The 18266-nt window shown below is 56.3% G+C and overlaps 1 protein-coding gene across 1 annotated transcript in view; it reads left to right on the top strand.

Moving 5' to 3' along the window:
- Positions 1 to 532, top strand: part of LOC126285039 (uncharacterized) — a 38516-nt gene extending 37984 nt beyond the window's left edge. The window contains exon 3 of the mRNA XM_049984362.1: positions 392 to 532. Within this exon, the coding sequence (XP_049840319.1) occupies positions 392 to 532 (141 nt within the window). The remainder of the gene's footprint in view (positions 1 to 391) is intronic.
- The last annotated feature ends 17734 nt before the right edge of the window (positions 533 to 18266 follow it).

The following is an 18266-nucleotide window of genomic DNA, read 5'->3' as shown; positions in this document are numbered from 1 at the left end:
CAGGTAGAGAGGGTAGCGCGGGTGACGGTGGCGGTCGAGCCACTACGCGCAAAACGTAGAAGGGCCCAGTGTTACTCATGCCAGGGCCTGGATCATGTCGCATACTACTGCAGCATGCCATCCCGCTGTGTCAAATGTGCAGGAGAACACCAAAGCCGGGATTGCGCGAAAAAGAGGGAAGAATCCCCGCAGTGTTGTAACTGTGGTGAGCCACATGTGGCAAGCTACAGGGGCTGCACGATATTTAAGCGAACAAGCAGACCCCAAGGCAAAAAGCCCCCCTCGCGCAAAGCACAGTCAGGCACCAACTACGCAGCCGCTGCCAAGGGGACAACTGCCATCCCATCGCGCCAGCAAGCACAGAACTCTCTGCTCCATCTCCAAAATGCAGAGACCAACCCCACTGTTCCAGAGGACTCTGGAATTCCGGACTTGCCCTTGTCCAACAGCTCAGCGTGTGGACATCGCCAAGTGCCCCCCACCACCAGCATCCCACTGCAAAGTGCGGAACGCCCCATGCGGCGACCGGTAGTGGCGTCACAGCCGCAAGCCGTAGCTGCCTCCCCGGCGCCCACCCACACAGCCACAACTTCTCCAGGTACCGACGCAACCAGTCTGGGTGAGCTACTACGCTCACTCAACACCCTACTCACCCAACTGCCAGTACTCGTCACGGCAGTAACGGGGGCCCTCCAGGCCGTCACCGTTCCCTCAGCAACTCACCATGGCTAGACAGCAGATCCATGGTCTATCGGTATGTGTATTCAACGCAAATGGACTGGTAAAACAACAAGGTGAGTTTCGCCAATTTATACAGGACGAGGCAGTCGACCTGTGTCTAGTGTGCGAGACTCACCTGAAACCAGGAGTCCATGTAAAGGTAGCGAACTACGCATGCTACCGCCACGACAGACCAACTGCCGGAGGAGGAACTGCCATATATATCAGGACCTCCCTACGACACCACCAGATCCATCTCCCAGCCCTGGCAACCCTTGAAGCCACAGGGGTCAATGTCTCCTCCATGGTGGGACAGATCACCTTCGTGGCCGCCTACAGGCCGCCACGCGGCAATCTCCTGGAGGCAGACTTTGACACGCTACTAACGATCGGGGGACGGGTGTTCCTGGCTGGCGACTTTAACGCTAAGCACACGGAGTGGAACTCCCGTCTTACCAATGTCAGCGGTCGTCGACTCCTCCGTGCCGCCCTCCGCAATGGCGCCATAGCGCTCGGACCTCAGGACCACACCATCTATCCACACCGAGGGCAGTCAGATGTTCTCGATATCGCCCTTATTAAGGGCATCGGGAACTACATGACCGCCACCACTCGGTGTGCACTGTCGTCAGACCACCTACCAGTGGTCTACGACATCGACGTAAGGGGAGCCACCCTCCCACCCCGTCGTAGGAACTTCCACCGAATGGATGGCGAAAGGTTTCAGGAGAATGTCCTGGAACTTCTTTCAGATGCCCCAGACCCTACGGAAGTGGGGGTAGACAATGTACTACGATACCTCAACCGCCAGCTGCTACTTGCAGCAGAAGAAGCGTCACCTCCTCCCCCACGCCAGCCAAAGGATTTCGCCCGTAGTCTCCCATTGCACATACGAGAGACCATACGGGAGAAGAACAGAGTGTTCCGTGAATGGCAACTCACGCGACAACCTGCCACCAAACGCCTCCTAAACAGGATGAGGAGGGAGATCAAGGCGGCGGTTGAGGAACATAGAAACCACGACTGGGCCGACCTAGTTGCCACCCTTAACCCACAGGACGGCAGCGCTTGGCGAGTCGTCAAGTCCTTCCTGCGCCGGCGGCAGCGAGTCCCACCGCTGCAGGCTGGGCAGATGGTCGTCTGCAGTCCAGATGGGAAAGCAGGATTGTTGGCCGACCACTTCGAGTCGTCGTTCACCCCAGTGGATGACAATCTCGATGTGGCCCACATTGCCAGAGTGGAGGAAGAGCTCCCCATCTTCCTAGCAGCGAGAGAAGAAGGCGACAGGATCGACCCCATCTCGGAGGAGGAAGTGGCAGAACAGATACAGACGCTCAACACCAAAAAGGCGGGAGGCGCCGACGGCGTCAACAATCACCTGCTTAAGAACTTGCCGGAAGGGGCCTACCAGCTCCTTATAGGCATCTTCAACCAGGTCCTCCGCTCTGGGATCTACCCCTCTGAGTGGAAACACGCAGAGGTGGTAGCCATACCCAAAGCAAATAAGGATGCTCGGCAGGCTGAAAACTACAGGCCAATCAGCCTCCTCTCGTCCCTCTCCAAGGTGTTCGAGCGTCTGTACGCCAAGAGGCTACTCCGACATGTGATGGTCGAGGGCATCATCCCAGACGAACAGTTCGGATTCAGGAGCGGTCACTCCACCACCCACCAGCTTCTGCGGCTGGTGGAAGAAGCCATGCGCGCCCTGGAGACCAGGGAATACCTTGGGGCGGTGTTCCTCGATGTCTCCAGAGCCTTCGACTCCGTGTGGCACGACGGCCTCGTGTACAAACTCTTTGTGCATGGGGTACCGACATCACACGGAGTCCTCATCCGCTCCTACCTGGCCGACCGGACTTTCCACGTCCGGCTAGATGATGGCACCTCGACCCACAGGCTGATACGAGCAGGAGTGCCACAGGGGTCCGTCCTTGGCCCCCTGCTGTACTCCATTTTCACCGCGGATGCCCCACGAGTGGCGCCGGTGAAGTTAGCACTCTACGCTGACGACACCGCGCTATTCGTGCGGAGCATGAACGTGAGGGAAATGCGACGCCTCCTCCAGATTGGCTGCGACACCCTGGGCGCGTGGTCAACCAAGTGGCGGCTCAAGCAGAACGCTGCAAAGAGCCAGGCAGTAGTATTCACTAGAAGACTGCTGCCTCCTGACTTGCCGCCGGTTACTATCATGGGAAGCCCCATGCCATGGAGTAAAACCGGCAAATACCTCGGGGTCACACTCGACCAGAGGCTTACATGGAGACCACATGTCCAGGAAGTTAGGAGCAAGGCTATAGGGCGACTTCACGCCCTGTACCCCCTGCTTAACCCCACGTCGACGCTGGCCCCCCAACACGGCATCACCCTGTACCTAGCGCTGGTCAGACCAGTACTAGAGTATGCAGCCGTGGTGTGGGGCATGGCAGCCGACACTCAAATAGGCACGCTGCAGAGGGTGCAGAACAGAGCCCTAAAGCTCGCCCTGCGCCTTCCAAGAAGATATTCCTCCACTCTGCTACACGAACAAACCGGCATCCTGCAACTGCGGGACCGTTTCAGACAGTCTGCAAGACTGTTCTACGCCAAGGCCGAGAACTCAGAAAACCGGCTCATACAGGACCTGGGCCAAAACATACACCACAGGCCAACCACGCGTTGGCCTGACCTACTGAGGGACTAACAACCCTCAGCAGGCAGGATGCAACTGCATCCCCATAGGACGATTCAATCAGCCAGGCACTGAACCAAAATCCACAGGCTTAGCAGGAACAACAAAATATTGTTTACCCTGCTCCTACACGAGCAAAGGAAAGCTCGTAAGGTAGAAGCGAAGCGAAGCGGCGCCGGCACGCACTCCGCTGCTCGACTCGCTGCGGCTCGCACCGTTTGGGGCGTTGTGCTTTTCTTTCTCGCTTCTTTCCAAACTAGCCCATCGCCATGTCCGGACGCGGAAAGGGAGGCAAAGTCAAGGGCAAGTCAAAGTCCCGCTCAAGCAGGGCTGGGCTCCAGTTCCCGGTCGGCAGAATCCACCGCCTCCTGCGCAAGGGAAACTACGCCGAGCGCGTCGGCGCCGGGGCGCCCGTCTACCTCGCCGCCGTCATGGAGTACCTCGCGGCTGAGGTGCTCGAGCTGGCCGGAAACGCGGCCCGCGACAACAAGAAGACGCGCATCATCCCGCGCCACCTGCAGCTCGCCATACGCAACGACGAGGAGCTCAACAAGCTCTTGTCGGGCGTCACCATCGCACAGGGAGGTGTCCTGCCCAACATCCAGGCCGTCCTGCTGCCAAAGAAGACCGAGAAGAAGGCCTAAAAGAGAGACAGCGCAATCGGCAACCGCCGCGTGCTCCCTTGGCACGCAGCGCGCCATTTGCCGCCTCGGCTCAAAAAACAAAACACAATCGGCCCTTTTCAGGGCCACCACACAAACCTACGTCCAAAGCAGAATTCCAGTCGTTCGTCGCACCACTTTTCTCTCTCTCTCTCTCTCTCTCTTTCTGTGTACGGTTTTTTTTTTTTTTTTTTTCCTTCTTACACACACAGGCGCCGCCATCTTGTACACACGTACTTGGCCACCTCCTCCACTCCACTCCACGCACGCACAGTCTCGCGACCATTAACCAGCACACGTGGCGCACAACAACACACCTCAAAAATAACCCCTCGGCACTCAGCCGCGCCGCAACACACAGCCCATCCACCGACAAGAAGCATACAAGCAAAGAGGGAGGGGAAGGAAGGAAGGAGCTCACACAACGCAAGGGCACGCTTCCTTCCCTCCCAACCGCACCGCACACCACGTCAAAAAAAACTCCAAACAAAACTAAAAGGCCAAGTAGACTAAAAAGGAAAAGAAAAACCAGCAACACAGACTCTTTCGCACTTTTCAACTTCCGAACACTGTGGTGGCCCTGAAAAGGGCCGTTTTTCAATCTCTCTTTCCTTCCTTCGGTCTCACACCGCCTAACCGCCGAAACCGTACAGGGTGCGCCCCTGCCTCTTCAGGGCGTACACCACGTCCATGGCCGTCACAGTCTTGCGCTTGGCGTGCTCAGTGTACGTCACCGCGTCGCGGATCACGTTCTCCAGGAACACCTTCAGCACTCCGCGCGTCTCCTCGTAGATCAGACCAGAGATGCGCTTCACGCCGCCCCTGCGCGCCAGGCGGCGGATCGCGGGCTTCGTGATGCCCTGGATGTTGTCGCGCAACACCTTGCGGTGCCGCTTGGCGCCACCCTTGCCGAGCCCCTTTCCTCCCTTGCCGCGGCCTGTCATTCTTCTTCTTCAAGCGTCTCAACCACAATAATATAAAAAACAGAAAGCAAGGCAAGCTCCTCACCCGGCGCTAGCGAGTCGGCTACGGTTGTGGCGCCCAGCTCGCTGCAGCTCATCGACGAAGACTTCTGTGATGTCCTCGGTGGCTGTGAAGTATTAGCATTCCTGCTTCGCCTTCAACATAGAAATTCTTTACATTATATGAATAAAATAATATACATAATTTTTGTGGAAGCATAGATGATGTTTTCTTACTGCTGTGATTTTCATAGGGTGCTACTTGCAGTAGCGGTTTTTTTTTTTTTTTTTTTTTTTTTGATGTGGCCTTACGTACCAGTATGTGCATGAGGTGGTTGGTCCTTAGAGCATGATGCTTTACAATTGTCGGACCTTTACAGCGGACAATATCGCTGTCTGTGCTTGGATGGATGTGAGTGATTGGTTGTGATGTGATACTAATGCCTAGGGGGGGAGGTTTGTGCTTACACTAGGATGGATATGAGGTGTCCATGTAGCTCTAGGCTTTACAAAGTTCGGACGATTACAGCGGACAATATCGCTGTCTGTGCTGTGATGGATATGAATGATAGGGTGGTGGTGGTGGAGGCATGTGCATTGTTATCTATTCGTCCTCCACCTGTAGTAGGTCTGGCCATCTGGTCGTGGCCATGCGGTGTACTTTTCTTCCCAGCTGCTGGATGAGGGGGTTTGGGGATTCCCTCGTCTTTTCGTAGAAATTCCTCGCCGACTGTCGGAATCTCTTTGTTAGTTGTGGGACTTCCGCCATACGGTGTAGTTCTTCTGTGGAAAAGCGGTGTGGCAGCTTTAGGGCACGTTTTAGTGCGCGGTTTTGCACGGTTTGCAGCTTTTTGAGTGAGGTTGCAGCGGCGTTGCCCCACACAACTGCGGCGTATTCGAGGATGGGCCTCACCTGCGTGAGGTATAGTATTACCCCGATTCTTGGTGGTAGTGTCGACGTTGGGTTCATCACTGGGTACAGCGCCTGTAGTTTGTTGAGTGCTTTCTTCCGGACCTCTTCAATGTGAGGGGCCCATGTGAGTCGTCGATCGATTGTGACACCCAGGTATTTTGCTGTTGTCCCCCATGGGACTGGGGTGCCCCTGACTTGGATTTGCTGGTAGTCTGCTCGTATTTGTTTTTTCCCTATCGGGATGGCTTGGGTTTTGGTGGCGTTGAAGGTTAGTCTCCACTTTGTGGCCCATTCTGTTAATGTGTTGCAGGCGTTTTGCAGCCTCCTTTGCAGGTGGTTGGCGTTGGTGCTTCGGGAGTACAGGGCAGTGTCGTCTGCATATAGGGCCAGGTGTACTCTGTCGACTGTAGGTGTGTCGGCAGTGTGTGGCGCCCAGCGCTCGCTCGCTCGCTCGCTCGCTCGCTATAACTATCGAGCAGTCCTATGCTCGAGTGTTGGCAGTATAAGCGATCTAGCGCTATTCCTGCTGATAAAATGGTTTTCTGAAAACGGAGAGTCCTATCTTGATGAACCGTCCTCTCGGATGCATTGCATCCTATGGGGTTACGAGTGGTTTAGGCTCGTAAATCGAAATTGATGGGTGGTTGTTGTCTCAGGAATGTCATTATTTCCGGAGAGAGTAAAGGTGATGGTGGGATTGTTTCCTCGGCCTCAGTCGGGTCTCGCGGTGGTGATTCGCGACCCGTCGAAGACTCCGTCTCCGCGCCCCCGCCTGAGACCACAAAAATGTGTTCCCAGTCAGAGGGCGTGAAGACGGGGTACTTGTTGATGACATATAGGTCCTTCTTTGATACCAGCCTCCTGAGGACCTGGTTTTGCCTCACTGGTCCGTATGGCTGGTGGGGAAGGGAAGGTTTCAGCCTATCGGGAGGTGTGAAGGGGTAGGGGTTGTCCATGTGCGGGTAGGACCCGTCACGAAGGGACGCAGCGATCTTCCGCAGCACAGGTTGCACACTTTGCTCCATGGGAAGCGGTAAGCATGCTGTCGTTGCCGCGGGAGTTGGAGGAGTCTCGTTGTGCGCCCCTTCGTCCTGCGCCAGCATCTTGTCCTCCCCGTCAGGAGGGAGAGCAGGCGACTCCACGTCCATAGGAGACGCCGCGAAGTCCGGCACGTTGGCAGGCGGCGCGGCGGGCTCCGTTTGGGTGGACGCGTCCACCCCCGCCGGACGTCTCGCTGTGGAAACGGCGGTGGGTGCAGACATCTTCTTCAGGACTCGCAGCTCCTCGCGCAGCTGTTGCAGCTGGCGGTGTACTGCCACGAGCTCCTCCTTCGTGGCGGCCCTCTCGGCCGCGATGGCAGCACGGAAGGACGCCAGTGCGTTGTCTGTCTCGGCTTCAGTTCGCCACGGCCCACCGTCCCCGCCGGGGCGGGGGGGCGGGACGGCCGTCCTGTTACCGGGGGCCGCTTCTACCTGTTGAGCAGCCTTCTTGGCTCTGCAGTCCTTTAGGTAGGCGCAGCTGCGCGCGTTTGCGGCGTGCGTGCCGCCGCAGTTCGCGCACTTGGCAGCCGCGCCACGTGGCTTGGTGCACGCACGTGTGTCGTGCGCCTCAGCACACTTCAGGCACGCTACCGTGCCCCTGCAGGCTTTCGCGATGTGCCCCAACTTCTGGCACTTGAAGCACTGCTGCTCCTGATGCTTCTTCGGGCGTCGTTTGCGTCCGCGGGCCTTCCCGATCGCTGCGACCAGGAAGTCTAATGCAGCCGCAATCTTGCCTCCTCTTCCGCCTCGAGCCATGTTCGTAGCGTGTGCCAGCGAAGAAGTAGCACCGTGTGAGCGAGCGTCCGTCCGCAGTGCGTGCGCTCTTGCGTCGTGGTGGCGCCCAGCGCGCGCGCCGCCCCCCTATATAGACTCTGGGGCCCCGCGGCCCGCCCTCCCCTCCCCCCACCACCGCGCACCGAGGGCATATAAGCGCAGCACCGGGGCGCGCGGGCCACTCGAGCCTGGGACGCCGTAGCGGAAGGTGGAGCGGCAGCGCAGCAGCGACGGACGGGCAGCAGCAGCGGACGGGCCGAGCGGCAGCGCAGTAGCGGAGAGGGGCTTCCAGCTTCCCCCCCTCCACGTCGAGCGGCGCAGCAGCTCACCGGCAGCAGTCGCCGACCGGCGACCACCGCGAGAGGACGGCCACGTCTAAACTCCCTTCCACCTAGAGAGGCGGAGCAGCCCCGCCGCAGCAATCGCTAACCGGCTACCACGGCGCGGGATTCACCACACCAAAACAAGTTGATGGGTGCCTGACCACTCGATTGCAATGCGCTGGGACTAGCAAATTGTTGTGTCTCGTAAAAAGCAAAACTGTCGTCAAAGTCCCAGCGTTGCAATTGGCAGGTACCACCCGCCACACACACCATCACCATCATCCTCTCGCCGCGCGGACCAAGAGGACCACCCAAAAGCGCAGAGCGCGCAGCTGGTAATATATACCCCTCACGCTGCCGCAGAGGCCCTCTCTGCTCCACCCTAGTTCTGTTAGGGCAAGCGCTCCTTCAGGGCCCAGTCATTGGCTGGATTCCCGCGAGGAGAGGTGTAAACTATCCTCTCCCAAGGCAGCAATCCCGCCCGCACACTGCATTACAACCCACCAACATGGCGAAGATAGGTAGACAGGATCCTCCGGTCCACGAGTCACAAGACTCACCAGACTCTCCCACAGAGTCCCCTGCCACCAGCCATCACTCTCGCGACGTAGTCACGGCAGAGGACGACAATGAGGGCTGGACAGTTCAACGCCACAGAAGAAGAAGGCGAAAATCAGACACCGACACTGCCACCCCACCCCACCCATCAGACCCGAGAAGGCTACATCAGCGTCCCCAGTCTCCAGCAACCCATCACAGGAGAAATTCAGCACCGGCCACACCCGAAAGCGGGTGTCAGGAGGACAACGAGCAGGAAAGGCATACTGTAGCGAGAAGAACACCAACAATCGTGACTTACTTTCTCAAAAATTTGCCTGAGAATTCGACCAACAAAAGTCTGTCCTTACATATAAGGGAACACATCAGAGACTTCAGCGGCTCCCTAAATGTCTTCAGGGACGGAAGGACCGCGAAACTAACTTCAGATAGGCATTATGATGTCAACTACCTGCAAAGGACGCTAAGGCAATTTCTCCCTACCAAGGTTACAGTAGAGAGAAAGACGAGTCGGCCAATTGCTGGCCCTATTCTGAAACCGAAAACCCCTTCATTCAGCGCAGTCATAAAAGACGTTTACTTCGACGTTGATAAGGACGATGTCATAGCTGAGCTAAAACTTCAGGGTTTAGAGGTTAAGGCAGCTTGGCGCATCAAGTCCCGAAGAACAGGGAGATATGGGCCGATGTTCAGGGTCGTTTCACAGAACCAAAACCACATCGACCACATGTTGGAGCATGGCGTGCACATCTTCTTATCACACCACAGGGTCGAGCCCTCTAACCCCCCTAAACCTCAACCAATCCAGTGCCAGAAATGCCAGCAATTCAATCACCACACCAAGGACTGCACATCCACCCCGAAATGCAGCCGATGTGGCGGCAACCACCATCTGACAGTATGCCCCTCAGACGACCAATGCACCCCGACCTGTGCAAACTGCGGAGGACCCCACTCAGCGAGATCCTTCAGATGTAAGGAGAGGCCTCCAACAGCCTTAAAGGAGACACTTCAGGCGCCTCTTCAGCTCGCTGACACCCCCACCTCACAAGGTGAAGTCCTGAACGTTGACGATTTCCTTAAGGCCATGACCTTCACTTTGACAAACCTATTCCAAGGGCGCAAAGATGAAGCAATACATGCAGTCAGACAAGTGGCCCAACGTTTTTTTGACAAAGACATAATCTACAACCAGACCGGCCAACAAGTTACGACCACCATAACACGCCGCTCGTACGCGCAGTCACTCAGATCATAAAGACTCCGACTGAAACTCTCCCACCCTCGAGACGCACTATGGACACACGACACAACAGGCACACCACAAACCTGATGTTCGTAAATGCAGGAGGCATCAGGAACAAGAAAACCATGTTTAATGACACCCTAACCAGACAGAACATAGACATCGCCGGAGTAGCCGAGACCTGGACCAAAGAGACACACAACACCAACATTAACAGGGACTATGACTGCTACGTGAAACATCGACCAGATGGCAGGGGAGGTGTCGCAATACTCGCAAAAAAATCTCTCGCGACACAAGAAACCCCGCTCCCCATTCAATTCAATAACCTTGAAGCGGTAATGATCACCGTCCCACGACCCAGACGCCGCCGATTACTCATAGTTTGCCTTTACGTCACCCCAGGCTCAGAAATCCCGAGAGCCTTCCTCCGTTATGTAGCCACCTTCCAAGAATTTATCGTAATGGGTGACCTCAACGCAAGACATGAACTCCTTGGGGACACTGGCAACAATAGAAACGGCGAGGCACTCCTCGACTTCCTGACCACAGAAAACATGACGAGACTACCGATGACGACCTACACTTTCATAGGACACGGTGGTAACTCCCTTCCCGACCACATCCTACATAGTCCCAGCTTGACTGACACTTTCACCACAGCGACGGTAGGAGACAGCATTACGAGCGACCACCTCCCTATCCTCTTCAGCACTACAGCCATCAACCCTCCCCCTCCCCCACAGACCTCCAGAACGATACGAATATACTCAAAAGCAGACTGGAAAGTATACCAAAAGACAATAAACAACGAACTACTGGCACCACTGACGATCACCAACGACTCAGAGCTAGACTTAATAAACGACAGAATAGTAGACACCATAAAAACTGCCATTGAGACAGCCATACCCACCAAGACCGTTGAGCACTGGAAACCTCATCTACCACCTGACGTACTACTACTCATTAGACGCAAAAGACAACTACACACAGAAATAGTAAGGACAAATAATCCAGAACTCAAACCACTATGGAACAGGCTGAACGCTAAAGTAAAACGACAAGTCTCAGAACATCGCCAAAAACAGTGGGACGACACTTGCAAACAACTTGACCACAGACAAGGACGCAAGTTCTGGACAAAATTCAAGACACTTACAGGACAAAACACAGACAGGAAATTCAAGCTGACAGTTGACAACACACCCACAACCAACGACAAAGAAATTGCGGAGGCATTCAAAGAAGTGCTGGTAGATGCCCACAGTTTCCCCCGAGACAACCTCTTCGACGATCAATTCCGACAGACAGTCACGGACGAACTCCCCCTCCTCCTCCACATGCCCACCGCGCCCTCTGAAAACGAACACGACCTACTCAAGGACATAACAGAAAACGAGGTAGCCGATGCCATCATGTCCGGCAAGAACTCTGCCCCAGGCGAAAACGGCATCCAAAGAATTCACCTAAGGAAATGCCCCCTCTCAACGATAGTCCCCCTGCTGACATTAATGTACAATTACTGCATGACGCAGGAAGTCATCCCCACAGCGTGGAAGAAAACTAAAACCATAATGATACATAAACAGGGAAAAACGAAAACGGACCCAAAATCCTACCGTCCCATATCCCTAATAGACGTACTCAGAAAAACATTCGAAAGAATAATCACTGACAGACTGACCAACTACACAGACAAACTACAAATAATCCCCCACCTACAGTCAGGATTCAGGAAAAGACACTCAACAAACGACCCCCTACTAAGACTGACCACAGACATTACCAGACACCAAAACCTGGGACAATGCACTCTCGCTGTCTTCTTAGACATCGAGCGCGCATTCGACAAGATTTGGCACGACGGACTACTGTACAAACTACTAAAACTAGGGTTTCCACCTAAGACCGTTAGACTCATACTTTCCCTACTTAAAGACAGACACACCAAAGTACACGTAAATGACGAAACATCATCCCCCTTCTCCCCACAAGCGGGAGTGGCGCAGGGTGGAATAATCTCCCCCCTGCTCTACTCCTTATACACCACGGACGTACCGACCCCCACCAGACCAAATGAACAAGTACAACTCTATGCAGACGACACAGCCTACTGGAACTCAGGACCCTCAACCGTCACAATCAACCGAGAAACAACGACATACTTGACCAAACTACAACAGTGGATGCAGAAATGGCGCATAAAACCGAACCCAAGTAAAACTCAGTTAATCCTCTTCAGACATCGCGACATACCCAAAAAGACGAGACATGATACCGAAAACATCAAACTAACGCTGTGGGGAACCAGACTGCACCTGACCGACAGAACAAAGTACCTAGGAGTGACTCTGGACAAGTACCTAAACCTAGACGAACATGTCAAGCAAACACTGAATAAGGCAAGGCAACGTCAGTCCCTAATAAGACGAGTTCAGGGAAAATTCCGCGGCTGCAACGACAAAACAGCTATCAACACCTACAAAACATTTGTACGTCCCCTTTTCGAGTATGCGGCGGCCCCCCTAGCCTGTATGTCGAAGGCAAAAGCAGAAAGACTGTATCAGACGGAAAGACGCATCTTACGCAGCACACTAAGACTCCCCCCCACCACCCCCAGACAAGAAGCTTACGACGAAGCCAAGGTCACACCCTTGCAGACGAGACTCGCCGTTCTCCGCGCACGCTATGGGAGACGCACACTGACAAGCCGCCCTGACCTCACACAACTCTTTACAAACAGACCTAGACATAAAAACAAACCTAAGTTTAAATACACATATCCACCACGAACAATAATACATAACATATTGACAACACAACCAGACACCATACACAACCACGAACTTGCGGCACAGATGTTAGTAATAGCAGAAGAGACACCAACTCCATCGCACCTTCTGGCACTGGACCCAGATCCTGACCCAATGTGAACTCCCACAAACCCGTGCAAGCTACACATTGCACGGAAACACGCATAATCTTAATCTTATTATGTTCCACAGCCACCTATGTCATAAATTTTATAATTTTATCTTAATTCCCAATTTTCATTGTTAATCTTTAATTCTCAATTGTAATCATTAATTGTACTAAAAAAAATACGAATTGCTATATATATATATATATATATATATATATATATATATATATACAAGAAATACCAAAAATGTCAATATCCGCAAAATGGATAATGTGAACTGTAAATGTATAACAGAAAAAAATATATATACATACATATATATAAATGTGTAATTAGATGTAAGATATAGCTGTAAGTATATTGTCAAGAAAAATAAAGAAACCTATAAAATTGTTAAGCTAAGGCCAAATAGAGCCAGACGCTCTCAAGTGGCCCGCCCAACACCCCTCAGGTGTGGGAATGAAAAGTATAAAAAAAAAAAAAATAAAAAATAAAAAAAAAATAAAAAAAAAAAAAAAAACGCGCGGGCCCGTTGTCAAGGCAGCACCGGACGCCGTCGCGCACGCATATCCTCCACGCCGCATCCGCATCCGCATCCGCAGTAGCCATGGCCCGGACAAAGCAAACGGCCCGCAAGTCCACCGGCGGAAAGGCGCCGCGCAAACAGCTCGCCACCAAGGCGGCGAGGAAGAGCGCGCCCGCCACCGGCGGCGTCAAGAAGCCCCACCGCTACAGGCCGGGCACCGTCGCCCTGCGAGAAATCAGGCGCTACCAGAAGAGCACAGAGCTGCTCATCCGCAAGCTGCCATTCCAGCGCCTAGTGCGCGAGATCGCCCAGGACTTCAAGACCGACCTGCGCTTCCAGAGCTCCGCAGTCATGGCCCTGCAGGAGGCCAGCGAGGCCTACCTCGTCGGCCTCTTCGAAGACACCAACCTGTGCGCAATCCACGCCAAGCGAGTCACCATCATGCCCAAGGACATCCAGCTCGCGCGCCGCATCCGCGGCGAGCGCGCCTAAACCCGCACACCGCCAAACAAACAAAACGGCCCTTTTCAGGGCCACTAACGTCTCTCCGTCGCGAGCAAAACTTTGTCGGTCGCAACGACTAGTTCCCCACTCACTCTCCAGTCCAGTCGTCCCACCCCCGGCCCGGCCCGGCGCCGCCGTTTCCAAAAAAAAAAAAGCACCGCACCGGCCGAACCAAGTCGCAAGCGTCAATAGCGCCACCCACACAGGCCACGGCACAAAACGTGACGCCCGGAAAGCAAAGCAAAGCAAAAAAGACTATTCCAAAACCACCACCAAGACAAACAAACAAACGCGGCGCAAAATAAATAGGTAAAAACAATAAAAGTAAAATACACTTTATGTAACACCAACCGCGCGCCGCCGCCCACGCCCGCCAACGACCCCACAATCCAACCACCATCCACACATGAAACAAACAAACGCCAGCAAGCAAGACAGACAGACAGACAGACAACAAGGCAACCGACCGACCACGACACGACAATCAACACCTTCCCGACGTGCTTTGATGGCCCTGAGAAGGGCCGTTTTTGTTTTTGTCCGGGACCGCGCGACAGCCTCTGGTTGCGCGCCGGCCACCAGGCGACGGTGTCAACCGCCAACCCTTCCCTGCCCTTTTTACTTCTTCTTCTTGGGCGAAGCCTTCGCCTTAGACGGCGTCGCCGTCGCCTTCTTCGGGCGCGGCGCCTTCGGCTTCTTCGTCGGAACCTTGGCGGCCTTCTTCGCCTTCGACGGCGACTTGGCCTTGGCCGGCTTGGCCGCAGCCGCCTTCTTCGCACCCGCGGGAGCGGCCGACGCCGCAGACGCCTTCTTGGCGGCGCCCGCCTTCCGACCGGTCGCCGCCTTCACGCCGCCAGCCTTCTTTGCGCCGGCCGCACGGGCCCCCTTCTTCTCCTTGCTGGCCGGAGCGGCGCGCTTCTTCTTCGCACCACCGCCGCCACCACGAGCCTTGCCGCCCTCGGCCGCCCCGCCGCCGGCGCCGGCAAGCTTGAAAGAGCCCGACGCGCCCTTCCCCTTCGTCTGCACCAGCTCGCCAGCCACGACGGCCGACTTGAGGTACTTCTTGATAAAGGGCGCCAGCTTCTCCGCGTCCAGCTTGTAGTGCGCGGCAATGTACTTCTTGATCGCCTGCAGCGACGACCCGCCGCGCTCCTTCAGACTCTTGATGGCGGCCGTCACCATCTCAGAGGTGCGCGGGTGCGCAGGCTTGGCGCGCGGCTTCTTCGCAGACGACGCAGACTTGGCCTTCTTCGTAGTGCCGGTGGCGGCGGGTGCCGCGGCAGTCTCGTTCGTAGCCGCCTGGTCTGCCATCTTTTGCTTGTTCTCTTTTCTTTTTTCCCCTTGGTTTCGCTTCCTTCTCTCCTTCGACGACGCACAACAGCGAGGGGCGCGCAGCAGAGAATAGCCGCGCACGCGCCTGGCCCAGCCAGTGTCGCGGGCGGGCGCGGACGGCCGAGAGAGCGGCCGCCACTCGGCGCGCCGCCGCGCCGCCGCGCCGCGCCTCCCGCGCTTGCTACCGCCCAACGTCCGACAGCCTGCGCGGAGCAGCCCCCAACCTGCGCCGCAACCACCCGCGCCATTCAAACCACCGAGGATGGGGCTACACACACCGACACCACGGTCGCCAACCAGTCGCCGCGGCGGCGCCGCAAACCACGGCCAAACTGCAGCCACCGCGCGCCACAGCCTGGGTCGGCCCGCCGAGAATCGCCGCCCCCGCCCAAATGCCGCCCCCACAGCCCCAGCCGACGACCCGCCACAATGGCCAAACCTTCGTCAAAACTCCCACACCGTCGCCGCGGCAGCCCGGCCACCGCGGCCGGCGCCACAGCCACACGAGCCGAGTCGTGCGGCGATGACGGCCGTGCACAAACGCACCTCCGCCGCCCCATCGCCTTCCGCCGTTTTCCCGATCGGCCCGCAGCCGTCGGGCCACGGCCGCGGGCCGTCCTCCTCCTCTCGCCTCGCCCGCCAACACCCACAGCCCTTCCAACACATTTTTCTTTTCTTTCTTTTTTTTTTTTTTACTTTTTTACGATCGCCGCCTGCGCAACATGGCACCGGCCGACGGAGCGCCAACCCCCCCGCCACAGGCGAAAACAAAACAACGATAAACAAACAAACAAAATAAATTACCAGCCAGCCCCAACTACAGACACACCGAATCTGCCCTCACAGCCGACCTTACACGCCTCAACGTCAAAACAAAGGTGGTTTCTTTCTTTCAACGGTTACCTTACCTTAGGTTACGTCAGGTTAGGCTAAGAAGGCGTCAGGGTTAGGTTAAGCGTTGACGTGACGTCACGTCTTAACGTAGGCGTTAAGCTAAGGTTGCGGTCACGTACGTTAGGTTAAGGCGACTTGGGGGTTGGCCTAAGAGCTTAGGTTAGGTTACGTTACTTTAGGTGGCTGCGTTAAGGGGGGCTTAAAGAAGTTTAGGAGGTTAAGGCGTCGAGGCGGCCGCACCCCCTTAGCTGCTGCGGCTCGGCCACGCCACGCCACGCTTTGGGGTTTCATAAGGTCGCGCGGCGGGTCGTCGGCACGCCGCAAAGGACAAAACTGCAAGACGACGTCGAAAAACAAACAACAGGTAAAAAATAAATAAGTAAAAATAAACGACGCCGACAGGCGGGGATCAGCAGAACAAGCAGATTCCGGAGAGCGAACGAGACACGCACGCACACACACAAACCCCCCCGAGCCGAGAGAGCACAGAGCACCACCACGTGTCGGCCTCCGCTCACCCGACTCGGCTGGGCTGGGCTGGGCTGGGCTGGGCTGGCGGCCGGGCCGGATGCACGTACACGTACGGCTACAGCCACTACCCGTACACAGCCGCTCTTCACGCAACACCAGCCAAATGGCGCGCCCGCGGCTCGTCGCGGTCGCCGTCGCGGTCGCAACGCCACGCCGGCACACTTTCGGCACCACCGTTTTCGCGCGCACCGCAAACAAAACGCAGCCGACACACACAGAGAGAAAAAAAAAAAACACAGAGCGCGAGACGGGCGGCGGCGCACCTTTCGCCAGCCGGCAGGCAATCGACTCGCCCAGTACGACAAACGCGCACGCCACCCCACCCACCAACCAACCAACCAGTCGTCGTCGTCGTCGTCGTCGTCGTCGTCCCGAAATCAAACAAACTCTCAAAAGCACAGCCCCTGCTGCCAACGGACGCAGGCGCCACGCAGCTCCCTTCCCGCCACACTCGATTCGCAGCGCAACTCACCCGGCACACCGTCAAACGACGGGCTGGGCTCGCCGCATCGCCGCAACCTACACACCTTCCCCGCCACGACGCACAGCCCCACCAGACGCCCGTGCCGCAACGACACTACTGCACTACCACTACCGCACTACTCCTCTCGCCCTTGCCATACACGACACAACACGCCAAAAAGTGAAAATCCAAATACAAACAAAAACACCGCCCCCACGACCCAAACACATGCACGGCGCGCCAACACACGCGAGGCAAGGCACGCAGCAAACGGCGTCCCCTCCGCGTCGCGCCATCAACCTACACACACAAGGCAACCAACAACAGCCAGCCAGCCAGCCAGCCAGCCAGCCCCACTCTCACGCCGCAAAAACAGAAAACACACCGAAACCGCCAAACGCCGCACATTCGCGCTTCGCACTTACCACACACCTCTCGGCATCCGTTTCGCACACAACGACGCGACGCACAATACATCATCACGGGCTACGCACGCACACCGCGACCCACTTTCTTACGACGCCCTCGGCAGAGCACACGTGCCCACGCCCACACACAGTCGACACAACGACGCAGCGCGCAGCAGACGCGGCCGCAACACGTACCTCCCCGACGACGCGCCAACACCGCCAGCCACTGCTCACTCGCCCAAGCAACCCGTGCACACAACTGCCACACGCGTCCACCACGCCGCCGCCAACCACCCGCCCGCCAGGGGGCGCTCACGTCCGCGACAACAGCGCGGCACCGCCGGGCCGGGCCGGGCCGGGCCGGGCCGAACCGAGCCGAGCCGAGCCGCCGCCTCCTCTCCACTCGGCACGCCACGTCCTGCTTGCAAAACACATGGCTCGTCCCTCTGTACACACAACGCGCCTGCCTGCGGTCGCCGCCGGCATCTATCTACCTGCGCATCGGAGCCAGGCCGGCAAGCCCACACTTAAATATTGCACTTCACCAGCCAAACAAACCCACTCTTCCTTTCTTTGCACAGCGCATGCAACAGCAGCCCCAGGAGCCGGGCCCGCCGCCAGCGTCTCCTCCTCCTCTGGGCACAGCCAGCCAGCCGTTCCCACCGCCCCGCCCCTGCTCTGCAGAACAAGAAAAAACGAAAAAGTACCAACACACGCACCCAAAGCGTAAGCCAGACAAGACCAGCCTCTCCGAGGCCACACACACGCAAAAAAACAAAAAAACAAAAACACTACAACAGAATAAAATGAAAAA

Source organism: Schistocerca gregaria, chromosome 8 (assembly GCF_023897955.1).
Source record: "Schistocerca gregaria isolate iqSchGreg1 chromosome 8, iqSchGreg1.2, whole genome shotgun sequence".
Taxonomy (NCBI): domain Eukaryota; kingdom Metazoa; phylum Arthropoda; class Insecta; order Orthoptera; family Acrididae; genus Schistocerca; species Schistocerca gregaria.
The sequence above is the reverse complement of the archived record's forward strand: the minus strand, read 5'-3'. Positions and strand labels throughout refer to the sequence as shown.